Here is an 18,089-nt window from a genome sequence, read left to right on the forward strand (position 1 = left end):
TTACTCGCCATTATTCTTTTCCCAATTTGCCATTCCCTTCCTTTCTTTCCCATTATAATCCTAATGCTTTCCTTCTCTCTCTACCTCTTTATCAATCGTAAAGCCAATTTGAAAATGATGTCTCGCCGTGTTTTGCCTTCATCTTTCCTATATATTGCATGCTAGTATGGCTCACTTCTTATCAAACTTCTTCTTCTTTTCTTCTTCCTATCTTTTTTCGTCTTCTCTTATATCTCTATACTCATCATTCCCTGTTTCTTGTAAGTGCTTGTATTTCTCAGTATGCTATTATTTCCTTATTAGCATCATATCTTTAGACTTTTTTACCACATGTTGATCTTCTCTATTCCTATGTTCTTCCTTGCTTTTCTTGATTTTGTAGCATCATGTCATTTTTCGAGGCTTCTGTAGGTTATAGTACTGAGAAATGGCCTGCTCCAAAATCAGTTTCTTTTCCTTGTTGTTTTTGGGTCAGTTATTAGTTTAAAGCAGAGTTTGTTCAATATTGCAGATTGGAACAGAAATGGCCCCTCCATGCCCTGCCAGCTCCATTGAAGTTGCTGAACTCCAGGTTAGTAATCCTTGCTGTTTGAAGAAGGTCAATTCAACACATCAATAGGAGATTCCACTATTTACTCTATATGACAAAACTCACACGTCAGAATAGTTGGAATTGTAGTTTCAATTTGCTTCTTAGTGATGGTGATGGAAGGGTTCTGGTACGTAGTGGGTACTGGGATATCCTATAATACAACAAAAAGCATTTATTCCAATCACCTACAGCCATTACTTTTCCTATTTCATTTTCTCTAAAAATCCCATTTTTTATGTGGAATCATATCATACACTAAATTGTTAGTTCAAATCACTCTAAATGATTTGTTTTCCTTTTGAGGGAAGCCACTTTTGTCAATACAAAATATCTAATCTCCGCACCAGTATGCAAGAAATATATACACAACTTATTCAGTAGGAGGTAGCTACAAAATTTTGAATGAATTTCATATCTAATACTAATGACTCGGGTGTTAAATTTTGTAGCAATCATTTCACAGAAAATGTGTGTGTGTGTGTGTGTGTTGTGTTTTGAATTTATTGTAATTATATTTTCATTGTTGTTCGGTCAGTTGAATGATTAACCACAGGCTACAAACTACTTAATTATACTTGATTCCTGGGACCTCAAGGAAGACTTATTTTACATATATAATAATTGAAGTTATTGCGTCAAATATATACTGCCAAAAAAATTTACATGGCAAAAAGTAACTGGTTTGTGTCTATAATATGATCCTAATTTTATCCTCTAAAATACCACATTTTCATTTTTATGCAAGACATTTTCACAATTTGATTCTCTATTTTATAAAATTTGTTGCAGGAAAATCGACAGGCAAAGGAAGAAAATGATGGCTGCAGGGACCAGTCTTCTGGGGGAGAAAGTTGCAAAATTGTTGAGAAGAATGCAGGAGGGTGGAAAATTGCAAGCATCTTGCTAGGTACCAATCAAAACCATTGATCATTACATCTTTTAAATTTCAAGAACTACAATCCAGAAAATGACGATTATTGAGCTGTTTATGCATTTGTTTGATTGCCTCTTTTTTTCTTCCCACCCTTTTTTTGCTTAGCTCTTACCCATTAATTTTATCATTTAAACATCATTTATTTCAAGTTTTTTCCCTCATCATTTTGTTCTGTGCAGTGAATCAGGCACTAGCAACACTAGCTTTCTTCGGAGTTGGAGTGAACTTGGTCTTGTTTTTGACCAGGGTTCTTGGTCAAAATAATGCTGAAGCTGCCAATAATGTCAGCAAGTGGACTGGAACAGTTTACATGTTCTCACTGATTGGGGCCTTCCTTAGTGATTCTTACTGGGGTCGATTCTTAACCTGCTCAATCTTTCAGCTCATTTTTGTTCTGGTAATATATCTCACAATTTTTTGTAACCTTAATTTAACCAAATTCTGGAACTATCTAATTGCTAACAAGCTTCATGTGTGTCTGAACTCTGTTGTTTAATAGGGACTGGGTCTGTTGTCTTTATCATCATGGCTTTTCTTGATCAAACCAGTTGGCTGTGGTGCTGAAGAAAAACCTTGTAGTCCTCCATCCTCGATGGGAGTTAGTACCTTCTACTTGTCCATATATCTAGTGGCATTTGGCTATGGAGGGCACCAACCTACTTTAGCTACATTTGGCGCAGACCAATATGATGAGAAAATTCCTAAACAGATGAGATCAAAGGAAGCTTTCTTCTGCTACTTTTACTTTGCTCTCAATGTTGGGTCCTTGTTCTCCAACACCATACTAGTGTACTTTGAGGATTCAGGACACTGGACTCTGGGTTTTGGGGCGTCACTGGCATCTGCTATTATAGCTTTTGTGTTATACTTGGCTGGAACGCCATGGTATAGGTATGTGAAAGCAAGTGGCAACCCCGTGATGAGAGTTGCTCAGGTGTTTATGGCTGCTGGTAGGAAGTGTGGTATTGATTCATCAAAGGCTGAAGCACTTTATGAGATTGAAGGTCCAGGATCTGCTATAAAAGGGAGCAGGAAGATTCAGCACACCGATGAATTCAAGTAAGTCTTTGAGATTTGGTAGCAAATTATGCAATAATCATTGTTCCCTTTTATAGGCATTGTTCCCTTTTATAGGCATTCTGATGAAACCAAAACCATACGGCTGCTGACCAATTTTATGGCAAAAAAATAAGTTGCCTGATTGCAAGATTATGACCTAAAACCAAAAAAGCACAGTTACATGATCATGGAAATGCTGGAAGTTTCCTTTATTTATGGCCATCTGATTTTATATGTGAAGTGGGGCACACATCGCTCTGAGTTCGAAAATCCCGGTTTTCTTAGTTTTAATTTGACTATCGCATGTTTCAAGTTTGTGAACTGTGCATAAATTTAGTTATGATACATGTATCAACATTGCAAACAAGCAACTAGCTCCTCCATTAATGTGAGTCTTAATCTTTAAGATTGGTCCGACCTCAAGCCTTTATCTGTAACCAAAAGAGAACCTTATATTACTAATTTATGTTCGTTAGGTTCTTGGACAATGCTGCGACAGTCACAGAGGAAGACGTGAATAAGCCAAAGAATCCATGGAGGCTTTGTACGTAACTCAAGTTGAGGAAGCCAAATGCGTCCTGAGAATGTTACCAGTTTGGCTCTGCACCATAATTTACTCCGTTGTGTTTACCCAGATGGCTTCTCTTTTCGTTGAGCAGGGCGATGTCATGAACTCCTACATCGGAGATTTTCACTTACCAGCAGCCAGCATGTCTGTTTTTGATATCTGTAGTGTTCTTGTATGCACAGGAATCTACCGCCAGATCCTAGTTCCATTAGCTGGAAGACTAATTGGTAACCCCAAGGGACTAACTGAACTTCAAAGAATGGGAATTGGCATAATTATTGGAATGCTTGCCATGATTGCAGCTGGTACTACTGAGATCATGAGGCTAAGACACGTCACTCCTGGGAAGAAAATCAGTTCCATGAGCATATTTTGGCAGGTGCCACAATATGTTCTGGTAGGTGCTTCAGAGGTTTTCATGTACGTTGGTCAGTTGGAATTCTTTAATGGGCAAGCCCCAGATGGAATAAAGAGCTTTGGGAGTTCACTGTGTATGGCTTCAATATCTCTTGGAAACTTTGTGAGTAGCATGCTGGTGAATATAGTGATGGCAATTACAGCAAAAGGTAACGACCCTGGGTGGATTCCAAATAACTTGAACGAAGGACACATGGACAGGTTTTTCTTCCTCATTGCAATTCTATCTGCTGTTGATTTTGCCTTTTACTTGTTCTGTGCTAAGTGGTACAAGAGCATCGGTGTTTATGAAAGTGAGGGAGAAGGAAGAAGCATTGAGCTTGGGGTTCAAGTGGATGGTGATGACCATGATAAAGTGATCAGCAGAGTTTGATGAGATTCAAATGTTTTGAAAATTATTCTTGTTTTATATTCTTGTTTTCATTTTTTTTTTCCTTCCTCAATAGCAGAAAGCATGACCACCTCAACTTTTCAATATAGTTGGTGGGGTGATTGCTTTCATGATGATGTTATTTGGAGAAATCCGGTAGAACACCGCCGAACTGTTTTGGCCATTTGGTTTTTTATTCCCTGTAAATGCTCTAAAACTGTCATAAATGAGAATAAATCACAATACAGTATCTCATTTCTCTCTTCTGAAGGACACATCCCCCCCGGGGGGGGGGACTGTGAAAAAGCTAAAAGACTAACTCATGAGATAGACACAGAACCTGTATGGATCTGTAGACATTTATTTCTGGTTAATTTGACTAGAACGGTGTTAGATGGAACTTAGATATGAAAGAAACTTCATGTGTCGTCGACAGCTACATTACCACAAATATTAAGGTGGATTTCTAAAATACATCTTTCTAACAGTATATAATGAACGAATCATCCTCGATATTTCCGCATCAGTCTTCTCACTACCAGAAACCCCATTGACAAGACTCTTCAACGCTATTTCTTTCTAAAGAAGTGAAACATCACATATAATTCAGTTACATATAGAGATAGAGACAAGGGAAGGAGGCTGTATTGATTCAGTGAAAGGAAAAAGAAAAAAGGAAATGAATAGGAGAATGAATATCTAAGGCATCAATCATTAGGCCAAGAATCCCTGTTACAAGTATCATGCTGATCGATGGCAGTGTACGAAGAATGCCAGTTACAATGCGAACTTGCTCAGAAAGTTGGGCTTCAAATTTTATAGAATTTAAAAGACTAGAAAAGCTTTTCTAGTCTTGGTCTTATCTAAAAGCTTACCCTTCCATGAAAATAACAGAAACTTTTAAATTAATAGAAGTGCATGAAGGCGGGACCCAGTGAGCTGATCCTTTCACGGCGAGATTCAAGGCCACTGAAAGTCACAGATTCGTGTGAATTAATAGTAGTAAATAATAATTGAGAAATTACGAAATTTAATTATTAAAAAAATCTTACAAAAAGTGCAATATACTGAAATAACCACTAGTGTATGTTGACTTTTTAGTTATTACTACCCGATCTTAATTATAAGACCTTGTTGATAGACTATAAATGATGTTTTATAATTAGGATCTATAAACGATGTCTTATAATTAAGAACGAAGGTAGTAGATTGCTTATGTAAAATTGCACGCAAGTTTTCTTTAATAATTTGGTGGAATTACGCTGTCCACTGACTGCCACGTAGCTTTCCCAGACGATATGAAACATCCCAAATAAATGCAAGCAATGTGAGGCAGAGACAAGGTTGGGGTGCCAGATTGCCACATGAAGGGGTGAATGAATCCAACCTCACGTCAACGTTGGACTGAGAGAAGGAGCCATGTCCAAATCAAGGGACCCAAAGCAACCCACTTTTTTGTTTTCTGGTTTTTGAACTACAATTGGATCTCATGCTTTGTCATCGAGCCGACCCTTTTGCAACTTATTATTATAAAGAAAATAAAATTAAAATAAGTTTTGTGATCTTGTTTGTGTGACACTATGACAGGCCATTTAATTGAAGGGTCATGTCAATTCAACCATAAAAACAACTATTTAATTAAAGTCCATGTTCGGGTCTTTTAGGAGTGTACGGATTTTGATGAGGGGTAAAATAGAATATAAAGAAAATACGCCACTTTATTACTTGAGAATAATAATGTAATAATATTAGATCATTTATAAATCAGTCAGCCGCAACAATTGATATGGGGATTAATTTAAAATTTTGAAGCCTTAGTCATAAAATAGGAGTCACACTGAGTTCACATCATGGTGAAATATATATATATTTTACTAAAGTATGGGTATATTCCTATTGGGGACAATCTTATTCAAGGCATTGTTAGGCACTAAACGTGGACACCTCTCTTAGCGAGGATTCAAAAATTGGTTTTTCACGTTGTGAGAGACTAACTCTTTCTGCTAAACCTAACCTCTGATATGGTGAAATATTTTGACAAAAGTGATGGCCAGATAAGAAAAGTAAAGAGAAAAATACAAAAAGCTCCACAATTTAATCCTAGAATAATCGTGGCCCGGGGGTAAAAAAACAAAAGGCAACGTGATGGTCATAAGGTATTGGGCCAGAATAGGGCCCAATGGGAAGCCCGATGCATGAACATGTGTCGCAACTTTTAACTGCCCGATTCATCAGCAAAATCAAGCAGATTTCGCTTGCAGAACTTGTCTGTCGAAATTTTTCTCAACACACAAGAGAATTTGTGAATAAATCAAATCAGATTAGACTTTATTTTTATACGCGTTGAGGAAGTGAATACGAAAAACCTTTTGCATGGCTTTCATTTACATTAATTAAAAATAGAAATAATTTATTTGAAAATGACACGTCTAAACGTGAGATTAACAATATGCATTTTCCTGATACATAACAAAAAGTAGCATGTACATTAATTAAAAATGATCATAATTTATTTGAAAATGACAAGTCTAAACTTGAGATTAACAATGTGTCTTCTCCTGATACATAATCTAAATGTGAGATTATGTAATCTAAACTTGAGATTAACAATATATCTTTACTGGAAAATGACACATCTAAACGTGAAATTAGACTTGTTAATTGTATATAAAATATAAACTAGAGCCTTATTTTAATATAAAATAAAGCTCTATCCTTGTAATTGTAATTAAGTAATTAAGGCAAGAATGAGCCTTTTGAGTGTAATACAAAGACAACAATGCGCGTGCTGCGAATATTGATCTTCTTAAAAAAAATGGAATTATTTGGTATTTTTCTGTCATTAAATACTATCTAGTACTGCTGTTATTGTTACTTTTTATCGGACAACTAACCCATTTTTTTTAATTAAAAAAAGAGGGGATTCCAACAAAAAGACGTGTTATTTTCCAGTGAAGACATATTGTTAATCTCAAATTTAGATTATGTATTCTCATGTTTAGATCATGTATCAGGAGAAGACACATTATTAATCTCAAGTTTAGACTTGTCATTTTCCAGTAAAGATGTGTCATTTTCAAATAAATTATTGTCATTTTTAATTAATGTACATGTTACTTCTTGTTATGTATCAGGAAAAGGCATATTGTTAATCTCACGTTTAGACGTGTCATTTGCCAGTAAAAACGTGTCATTTTCAAATAAATTATTGTCATTTTTAATTAATATACATGCTACTTCTTATTATGTATCAGGAAAAGTTACTTTGTTAATATCAAATCTAGACTTGTTATTTCTCAGTTAAGACTTGTCATCCTCAGGTAAATTATTGTCACGGGCTGAAGTCACAGTAAAAGAGTCAACTTATATTTTTGTTTGCATTATAAAGTTAACAAGTCTTTGATGGCCCAATGGTTATCTATCATTTTGTTAGTCTAAATGACCAAGGGGTTGTGGGATCAAATCCCATCCCCACCATTTCTTACAATATTCTCCCATACAAAAAAAAAACACTGTTACAAAAAAAAAAACTCCACCGACAGCTACTAGCTGAGTTTTTTAAAAATAAAAAAAAAAAAAAAACAAAAGGCATTTTTGTCATTTTACTGAATTTTAAAATTCTAGTTTGGGAAGGACTTCCCTCTCTGTCATTACATTTCCTTAGCTTCCCAAATTGAAATTTCATAAATTCCACCTTCTTTATCTGTCATTTTCCCATAAATCAAATCAGATTAGACTTTATTTTTATACGCGTTGAGGAAGTGAATATGAAAAACCTTTTGCATGGCTTTCATTTGCTTCCCGAGCCATTTTTAAGGGACTCCATTTCTGATGCAGAGTACTACTTAAGTCCACTCAGATAAAATTACACTGTCGAATATCCATTTTCTTCTCACTATTAAAGCAATGCTAACTCATCTATTTTGAATCACGGGAGTATCATATTTAGATACTGATTCAGGAAAACAGGAGAATAGAATCTCTGGCTAAAAAAAAAAAAAAAGAAAGAAAACAGAGAGAAGGGCACGTAATAAGTTCGATTTAAACAAGAAAAGGGACAAGGGACGCTATAAAATTGTAATAAAAAAATATGCAATGGAAAACAAACAAAAACATTAATTAAAAACTTTCAACACTATTTCTCATTTTTTAAAATCAGACTAATTAAATTCGTTTCACTCCTTTTCCTACAAACCAAACAAATAATAGTAATTAATAAAAATTAAGTATTGACTAGGTGTTAATTTAATAATTTTATAAAAATAATGATTGTTTTTGAAAATGGTAGTGTTTAAAATGCATGAAATAAAATTGTATAAGTAATCACAGATGAATAAAAAATTCATAGATAACAACATTTTTCTATGGTATTTGTTATAACGCTTATCAGTTATAGAAAGCGATTTATTTTAGTCTATAAATTCTATGCTCATGTAAATTGAAAAAACCCGAAACATACGTTTTGGGTGTTTGTTTGCCACTGCTTTGCTTCAGAATTTGTTTGTTTCATACCATTGTATTAGCAATTTATTTTTCTTTAAAATTTATTGACCCATCCATATTGACAATATATAATCAACAATTCATTTTATTCCCACATAAATTATTTTAAAATATATCATTTCATGCATATTAATAATATAAACAACTTATTTTTCTTGAGCTTAACATATATTATACTGTTAATACCACAAGGATAGTATATTTCACCTAAAATTGACATTCTTGTGTATGTCTTACACCCAACAATGTCATATAAGCTCTTCATTTTGAACAAAATTTGAGATAGATTGAATTATTTACAAATTGCGGTTAACTTAATCATTCTTTTTTATGTATTTCACACCACTGGAGTATTGGTATCGTGTGCCAGGTTTATTTGATAAAGAGAGGTCGACTGGTTGGCAAAATAAAGAAAGAAGAAATAAAAGGAAAAGAACGAAGGGGGGGGAAAAAAAAGATAAAGCGCGAGCGCCCCTTAGAAGTCTCTTTGAATAATATGAAATTGAAAAAAGAAAAAAACAAAAAGACAGCTCATCAAAAGGATGTCCGTTGATCAATAATTTCTACAGTTCAATTTACCTGAATTTTTTATTATAGAAAACAGAAAGATTAAAAACGTTTTTCAAAAACCTCTTTGGATAGTATAAAACAGAAAGAAGAAAAAAACAAAAAAGGAGCTAATGAGAAAAAAGGCCCATTCATCGATAATCACCGTAATCCATTTCCTTACGTGCACCAAATCGGATTCGGAAGGGCACAATCCATCCAAATAAATGAAAAATACTTGTTACATATACCTTCTCGAAAAAATTGTTTGCGTAAGTTCTTATACACAAGAATTTAGAGCCCTTATAATTTGGAATTTCTTATTCCACTATATATATTCCCTCAAAAAAATGATACAAAATAATAAAATTTATTTTTAATATATGAGATATGAAGATAATATAATCACTGGAACACATTATTGAATATTTTTTAGAATTAAAAAAATTCATATATACTCCTCTAGTTCTATTTATATGGCAGAGAGAGAAGATTTTTCTTAGTTCTACTTATAAGTCACTTCATTAAAGTTTTAGCATGAATGTACCATTTTATTTTTCATTTATTATAGTATATATAATTATTTTTAAAAAAAATGTATATATTAAATAGAAGTAAAATTGGAGTAAAATTAGAAAGTTATTATATTCTAACAAAGAGTTTATACAGTTTAAGATTTTTTTTATTTGTATGAAATATGTTGGAAATACAGTGGAGTACTACTTCTTGAAGCGCATTTTATTAGCTAATTTTTAAAACTCAGTGTACTTAATGATGGTTAAGGAAAATGCAAGCATTTTTCCGCGTAAATAAAACAGTGCATTCAATGACTATTAATTATTGAGATTTGAGAGACAGCGAGGATTTTGACGACATCCAAAACATTCATAGTTGAAATATTACTATTGGTCCCTTTGCTGTGGCAATCAATTTCTTTCCATAAATCCCACCAATGGGAGGATTCCTTCTCATGATGACACATAACCCTGGTCTGAATCTGCAGAAACCGCATTGGCCTATAATGAATTTCTTCTTTTCCAGCCAATGTACCAATTTAATTATAAAATGCACTACCTTCTTCCAAGTAATTCAAACATATCATTTGCTTTCTTTCTTCTCCATTTCTGAGGTACAATGGCCATGCCTCTCCTTGTCTCTTCCAGTTCTAACAACCAGAAGCAACTTGGCTTCACTCTTTCCTCCAGCAACTACAGAAACAGAAGCCTCTCTCTTTTTCCCAGCTTCATCAATGGAGGAGCTGAGCCTGTAATGAACAATGGGGTCTCTTTCAATTACTCCAACCAGACCAACAGAAGTCTCTCTGCTGGGCCTAGCATCGATGGAGGTGATCGACAAGTCATCAATGGGGTCTCTTTGAATTTCTCCAACAGTATACACAGAGGTCTCACTCTGGTTCCAAGCTTCAATGATTATGAACGAGTCATGAACAATGGAATCTCTTCCAATTATTCTTCTAACCTGCAAGAGACGGGCTTTTCTGTTTCAAGCAGCAATCATAGAAACAGATGCCTCTCTATTGTTCCAAGCTTCAATGATTACGAGCCAGTTATGAATACTGGGGTCTCTTCCAGCTATTCCAACCAGCAGAAGCTTGGCTTTTTTGTTTCAAGAAGCAACCTTATAAACAGAAGCCTCTCTCTCGTTCCAAGCTTCAATGACCATGAACCAGTCATGAACAATGGGATCTCTCACAATTATTCTGACCCGCTAGAGCTTGGATTTCCTGTTTCAAGCAGAAACCATCAAAACAGAAGCCTCTGTCTTGTGCCAAGCTTCAAAATTAGAGGTGGGCCAGTGAATATGATAGAGAGGAGAAGCAGCTTTGTGAGAAATTACCGTTTTTCTTATTCAGCAAGGCTTCTGGCCACTCGAGAGATTCTAAGAGCTCGTCTCATATCTGCTTTCTCCACCAGACGTCGTCTGGTCCCTAGTTTCAGTTCTCAAACCAATCTTAATTACTCACAGCAACGTAGAGCGAGAATCACCATAACAGAGCTTAATGAAGAAGCATGCTCAGATGATAATCAATCCAGAAGCAATTATAATGGAGCTCTTGTTATTGCTCCTACTCCTGTGAGTGTTTGTTATCCTTCTGCAACAAATAATGAGAACGATGTTGACAATGATGATGGTATAACTCATAGTCTTCCTTGTAAGAAATATGGGCCCTACACATGCCCAAGGTGTTTTGGAAAGTTTCCAACGTCACAGACCTTTGCGGCTCACGTGAGCTGTCATTACAAGTATGAAACTAAAGCTCAGAGGAGGAGGAGGCTTATGGCCAAAATCAGAAGAAGAAATCTCCGCCTTCACCACTCAAGGGAGGGAATAACTCTTCTTCCCGCAAAACCAGTTGCTCAGCCCGAACCCACCAACATGGCTGAAGCAGAGGGCCAAGGTGAGGGAGCAGTATCTAAAGTCCAAATCAAGGAAGAACCTGCCGATTTTTAAGTCAAATGTGTCATGGACTGGATCTATCAAGTATTTAATGTTTTTCCTTCTCTCTGTAACGTCCTCCTTCCCTTTTTTTTTCTTTTTTCTTTTCTTCCCCCTTCTTTTGGGCATTAGGGTCTATCTGCAGTGTCCGTTTTGTATGGTCGGCTGATGTTTACTGCTTTTATGAAGTTCATCCATAATCTTCTTAAACCGTGTGTTCTAAACATAGGAAAATCGCATCTTATTTCCTATGGATAAATTAGAAGCTGAAATTTGAACCTGAAAAGAGAAAGAACATTGACAACTAAGTAAAAGGTGTTTGACCCTCGAAGCAGTATTATATTTAGAAAATATGCTGATCTTAATCGTCGTGACCTTGCCAAACGGGAACGTGACCAAATACACAGCATGACCCAACTAAATCTGGCGTATTCAAGAAGATCGAAATACAGTTTGCCCAAAAAGTTCCCCGTCAATAAAAATCACAAATATCTATACATAAACTCTTCGGATATTTTCAATGACCTTGGGTCGGATTTTTCCCCGTTCGGATAACTTTGTTGGCAGAGAGGGATCTACAATGTTGAGAATAACAGGGGATTTTCAGAAGTAGCATGCAATTGCATTTCCCAGCAGCGTTACAAATCCACGCCAGAAATAATCGCGTGCAGCTGCTTTGCAGTCCACGTCACATCAAGTAGTTTAAGAAGAGGACCATTAATATCTTCTGCCATAGTCGTCAAAAGTGTTCTGCATTCTATAATATACAAGTCACATCATATTAGAGAGAGAGAGAGAGAGAGAGAATAAAACTCTGTATATTTAATGATAGCGCTCTTGCATAAATTCATCATCATGTGAAGTATTCTTCCCATACCACGTTCCATCAATAGCTGCATTGTGAATTCAACTGAAGGGAAAGTTGTCAAACCTGGTATTTTGCTGAAGTTAAGCAAGCACAATGAAGCAAGAATCCTCAGTTCAAGTTCCCCATTTTCCAGGACTTCTACTATCTCAGAAATGACGGCTAAGAAGGCAGAGAGTTGTAATCCAGAGTCATATTGCGTAGAAAGCGAGGAGCTCAACCAAGAGACAGTTACCAAACACATGTTGACCAAATCTGGATGTCTAGAGTCTAAACATTTAGAGATAGAATTCAAAAATGGACTCTCTCCATCACCGATCATTGATTCTAACAAGTTCACCAACCATTCTTTGCTCCGTTCTTCTTCCTTTTCCTATCATTTTAGTTAAAAATATCAGGCATGTGACATCAAGTAACTTGTGTAAGCAACGACAGTTACTTGATAACATAAAAGAGTTGTTCTGGATTTGATTCACATTGATAATTCTAGTAGCAGTCGCTTGCTATCGACAGAAAACACGTATATCATCATTCGTCCATGGTATAGTAATTGAAAGGGGTCGCAATAGAATCGATAATTCAACTTCCATGAGGAAGGGACTAAAGAATAAGGACCTAAGATCAAAGTTTATCAGTACATTGGTAGTGTATAATTGGAATATTAACAGTAATTATGCGCATCAGATAAATGTTCAAGGAGGCGTTATGTTTCATCAATATGGATATAATACAAAGATGATGAAGTAATGTATTGGAGAAAACTTACAAAAGAAATGGCTCCATCCCATGATAAATCCTCTTCCTCGTGATCAGAAGTGTCAACTTCTGAACCATTGATTACATATCCCGCTTCTTTTAGAATGCAACTCTTGGTCAGTACCTTCCCAGTGGAAGAAAAATGCCCAGCCAAGATAAAAAGTGCTCTACAACAATTTTCTTGGACTTTCTCTTCATTTAAGCTGGCATGGAGAGCCTCTGAAATGGAAGTCACAGCCTGCTCTCTGTATGAGCCATAATTTTGAGACTCGACCTGAAGTGAAATCTTATCATTGCCAAAAGAAAAAAGGCAAAACAAATGCTTTGAGTGAGTGTGATGATGAAACGAAATTTGTTTAATAATAATAATAAAAAGACTATTGGAGCATACCAGCAGATCAAAGTGCAACAAAAGAACAGCAGTTTCAGGTTTGAGATGCAGCGGAGAATCCTTAAGGTACATGAGCAGAACATGCATTGTAGTGGATATATCCTCACCCTTCAGTCTATTTAAGAATGAAGTGACATCCTTTCTTCTACACATTACATGAGTCAACCACTCAGCAATTAAGAAGAGAGCTAGACAATAATCATTCTCAAAAGTACAATTAGTCAATTAAGCAGGACCTCACATTATAAATATACGTCACGTCACTCCCTTGTATAGTTGGAAGTTCAAAGGTATAGATGTTTATTGCTAAGGGAGAATTAACCAGTCAAGTCAAGTCATTGAAACTCAAAGCAAAACTTACCTCCTAAGAAAGCAAATGATTCATTACTAAGGTAATGCTAAAATCTCATAGAGAAAGAAAACTAATCCATGTTTTCTAGGCCATATATACGTGTTATTTAACCGGAAAAGCATTCTAATAAGAGTATAAGCCCAGCAATAAAGAAAAATTCCGATTCAAAACATCAGATAAACTGGAAGGAAACAACAAAACAACGCATTATTTTGAACCGCTAACTATGTAGATAACATTTAGACATTGATGACTGCCAAGCTTGCAAACCGGAGAACTTCACCAGCTTTTAGCTCTATGTTTGTGATCTATTGAAAAACTAAACACCGCCACTGAAGAAGAAATCCTAAAAACTAAAAATAAAAATTCTATGGCCCTCATTACATGCTACTGGTGAAGAAGATCAAATGCCATAAAATAACTTGACCATACCCACCTTTTTAATGCTACGAGTTTGGTAAGCAATAATATTGCGCTAGTTCTTGAAGTAAACTCCTTGTGGTGAAGAAGATCAAGAAGAAACCTTTTATTAATATCTCTCGCTATCTGATACATGCAACAAGAGTCTCCTCCAATGAGATTTAGCAAGAGTGCCGCCACATGTGTTTTCTCTTCCAAATTTCCCAATTCAAACCTCCGAAGCAGAAATTCTAAAACCCCAAAGGAAATGAGATGCTTGGCATAAGTGACTTTGTCCTCTTCATTTAACACAGTGAAAAGACTCTCTAATTTGGAAGTAATAATCTCATCCCTATCTTTCAGCTTTGACTCTCTTGAATTTTTTGAGATTGGAGAAGCGGAATCCAAGAGCTCGCTTAATTGTTCTGATTTCCAATTATGAATCAGTCTCTTCAAGACAATGTTAGTTAGGGGCATGGCCACAAAATCTAAAGTAACTCCTGTTACAGGACATATTCTGTGTCCCTCTCTGAACCATGACTTGAGGGCTGCGTGTTCAAAGGTTTGCCCAGTCTCTATAGTGACTGGTTCCTCCAATAATTTTCCAGTAAGGGGACAAAGAAATTCTTGTGGAACGGTTGGAAAAGACAATCCTGCATCAAAAAGTTTATGTAGTCCAGTTACCTTTATCATAAGAAATCCTAAATAAACAAAATATGCTATCTAAAGGAGGTTGAACTAGAAAAAGAAATATTTTTCTCACCTTCAAGAGAAGAGCCTGTCTTGATTGGCTGCATTTGAAAGATTATGGATCAGAGGTCAATGGAAATAAATAAAGCATGCACCATCAAATTGTTAAGAGGTAAATATATCAATCATTCCGTATTATAACAGTTCATACATTCCCAATCTATTAAAATTACTAGTACCAAAATATAGCATTCTGGGCGCAGGAGAAGACTTTTAAGACAATTTATAGAGGAGAGAAATCATGTTTTCCTCTTCTATATGCTTGTTGTTGTAGGTAACCAGTCCAGCCTAATAGTTGAAAGAGAAAACTTCTGTAGTAATACAGACCAAAGCATAAGATTTTTTTTTTTTTCCTTGGAGGGGGGTAAGAAACAGCAAAAAACTTACAGGATGCAATGAAACAAGTGGCACATTCTCGAAGGAGTCTTCTTTAACATCTTGATCAGTAAATTTCACTATTTCTGGTATATGTGTAGATGTTTGCTCGATGGCAGCTGAACCGTAACAACCTCTGATGCAAGTGCCAATGTCATTATCCCCCTCACTATCTTCATGGTCATCAATTCCCGGTTTACTCAACCTACCAAAGACAGAATGATAAAGTCTTTTGCTGACTGTTGGTTGAGGTGAGGATGAATCAATAGGAATAGAAAGCTCTGACGAATGACCTAGTGAACTTTTCTGCCGGCTTTCCAAGACAGAGATTGATGGAATATCGATAGAAGGAACTATTGGAGGTTCAGCTCCTTCAGTGAGCCAATTTTTGTAGTATACAGCAAACATGTAAGTTCCAGAATCCAAATGCTCCTTATAGACTTTTTCAAGAAGATTTCGTTTTCTTGCTCTGCTTGATTTGTTGGCTAGAATGACAACTTCCTTAGCGTACCATGCTTTCAGCTGAAAAAAATGTGGAGAAAACAGATCCTCCCACAGTTCGGGCAGCAATGTTGTCCGTGTCTGGAAAGGTGAATCGCAAAACACTTGCAAAAGATGCCTTGCTGACGCCTTATCTTTTCTCTGAATCTTATATAATGCACTAAGGTAAAGATGAGCAGAAGATGACAACTTATAATTCGGAACCCCACATGTAAATCCATGTTTCAAATCATTTAAACTCAAACCTGTAACAAAACCTAGCTGCAAAGAAGCCCTTTTCAATTCTTTTGAAGGTAAAGATTCGTCAACGACTCGTTCAACTGTCTCAATTCCTTGTTCAAGACTTCTTACTGCTTCGGCCTCAGAACTGTTCTCGTCTTCTGGCTCAATGAAATTCAACGAATAGAAACAAGTGTGACGCAATGTAGTCCGGAAGTCCTCGTCTTTTATAAAACGTTTTATATGTCCATTTAGAATGGAAACAATCGCTCGGACAGCAACTTCATCAAGAGCTAGATTAGAAGCCACCTTCTCATGGTGCTTTTGGTAACTGTTATCAAAGATTTTCCTTGAAGATCTACTGTAAGATTTCCTATGTCCTTTTATATTTTTCCTTGCATTTCCTCTGAACTGTTCAAGCATATTTGAGTCAAAATCACTGTCATGCCTCTTATCCACCTTTCCATCCATGACAGGCATTTCTCGCCATTTTTCCTTGTCCCTAAATTCACTTGAATTCTTCTCTTTCCCTCTCGGGGTATCAGATGTCTCATTTGAATAGATATCTTTAATTCTGCTGTGTTGTTTCTCCCTTACCTCAGTTATCTCAAATCTGGTCATAGTTTTTGGTGATTTTAGAACGACTTTTGTACCCACTTCTGTACTGCTACAGAGTGTCTCCTCGTTTTTATTCTTCAGTCCTTCAACCATTTGTTCTCTTTTATCAAGATTATCCCTTGGCCTCACGTTCTTAGCAGTATCACTATTCAATAATTCGCCTCTGATCTGATAACGCAAGGCATCAGACTTGGCTCTCTCTGTTAAAATTCTCTCACCAGATATGGAAGGTCTTCTTTGTTGGTTGTGGAGAGAGCGACGCGGTGGCTGTGCAGTCACAGCATCAGACTGCAACGAAGATATCGACCTTGTCATTCTTCTGCTCTTTTTGAATCCTTCTTCTGCCAGAAGCTCCGCCAAAGACGAAGCCATTTACCAGGAAACTCAGGTCTCCTCGGCAATAAACGTCCCCAAAAAGACTTTGCGATACACCCCTGAGGTTAAAAGATTTTGCGCTCCAATGACAGACTTCATGCAACAGAAAAGTTGTAGCAAACACCTACATTGCAGTCGATCTCAACCCACAATCATCAAGCTAGCCTTTTTTTTTTTTAAAACGCGAAAAGGTATAAATTTGAAACCAGGTCCGACATCAAAATATAAGAAGGGGCATATAAGAAGATTCAAGAGAAGTGAAGGAACGTGGGGATATGCCATGAGAGTATCGTATATGATATGAAGGACGGCAGCAAATTAATTAAAAAAATGAACAACCAACAGAGGAAAATTGAAAGCTGACAAATGAGAGTAGAGGAAGAGTTGGGATGGGATTCAAGACTTGAATTTGAATGTTTCAAGGGTGAGAGACTCTTTGTCTCTATCAACAGCTTCGGTATTTTGCTGGTCATTTCAGTATGTTGATTAAAAAACACCAAGAACAAAGTCGGACGTACGTGTAAAACAAAGAGCAAAGCCACTTGAAGACGCCATGCAAGCAAATAATATAGCCGCATTCAATAGCCGCCTTCTCTCTGTCCCAATCCAATTGGTCGTTATATATGAGAACGCGCGTTGCGTTTTTGCCCTTTTTCTTTTTGGCCAAAGTTTTTTCCCCATTTGGAAAACCCGAAAGGGCAGCACCTCATTAGATTGAACGAATAAACAAGAAATTTGACGCCAAAAATGTGAAAAACAAGACTGTTTTTTTTTTTTTTGACCTAACGGAAACAACAAACTTGTTTATAACTCTATCCTGGCCCCAAAAAAAAAAAATTGTAACGGTATCACTGAAACTATTTAAACGGCGGTTGTCGCAGGGATAATTAACAGGACTGTTTTGGAAATTAGGAGTTATTTGACGGTATGGTTCATTGAGCCATTGGAAGTGCATGTGATTGCATCATCGCCTTCCTGCTTGAAGCCAATATTCCAATTTTCAATTCATCTTAAAACATCTTCAAAACTTCAAGGAGACCTC

At 36.2% G+C, this 18,089-nt stretch overlaps 1 protein-coding gene and 1 pseudogene across 1 annotated transcript; one reads left to right on the top strand and one right to left on the bottom strand.

Annotated features, from left to right (window-relative positions):
* The first annotated feature begins 512 nt into the window (after positions 1 to 512).
* On the top strand, positions 513 to 4,195 carry LOC114742122 (protein NRT1/ PTR FAMILY 7.1-like; annotated as a pseudogene).
* A 7,858-nt stretch (positions 4,196 to 12,053) lies between these two features.
* LOC114742119 (uncharacterized) lies at positions 12,054 to 16,636 on the bottom strand. The gene is made up of 7 exons (XM_028930385.1): positions 15,347 to 16,636; positions 14,973 to 15,000; positions 14,247 to 14,862; positions 13,459 to 13,603; positions 13,078 to 13,341; positions 12,378 to 12,684; positions 12,054 to 12,203 (listed from the first exon to the last, which is right to left on the bottom strand). The coding sequence occupies exons 1-7, from the start codon at positions 16,532 to 16,534 to the stop codon at positions 12,085 to 12,087; spliced, it is 2,667 nt and encodes an 888-aa protein (XP_028786218.1). The 5' UTR covers positions 16,535 to 16,636; the 3' UTR covers positions 12,054 to 12,084.
* Between the last annotated feature and the right edge of the window lie 1,453 nt (positions 16,637 to 18,089).

This window comes from Neltuma alba, unplaced genomic scaffold, assembly GCF_004799145.2.
Source record: "Neltuma alba isolate B1F8T4 unplaced genomic scaffold, ASM479914v2 tig00003655_pilon, whole genome shotgun sequence".
Lineage (NCBI taxonomy): Eukaryota > Viridiplantae > Streptophyta > Magnoliopsida > Fabales > Fabaceae > Neltuma > Neltuma alba.

Bases quoted from the DNA above. Each gene is read 5' to 3' on its own strand.
- LOC114742119 (XM_028930385.1), bottom strand. From the start codon at position 16,534: ATGCCTGTCATGGATGGAAAGGTGGATAAGAGGCATGACAGTGATTTT. The intron at 14,863-14,972 runs GTGAGAAAAATA...TTTTTGATGCAG, and splicing joins GACAGGCTCTTCTCTTGAAG to GATTGTCTTTTCCAACCGTT. The intron at 12,204-12,377 runs GTTTGACAACTT...TGTATATTATAG, and splicing joins TAACTTCAGCAAAATACCAG to AATGCAGAACACTTTTGACG.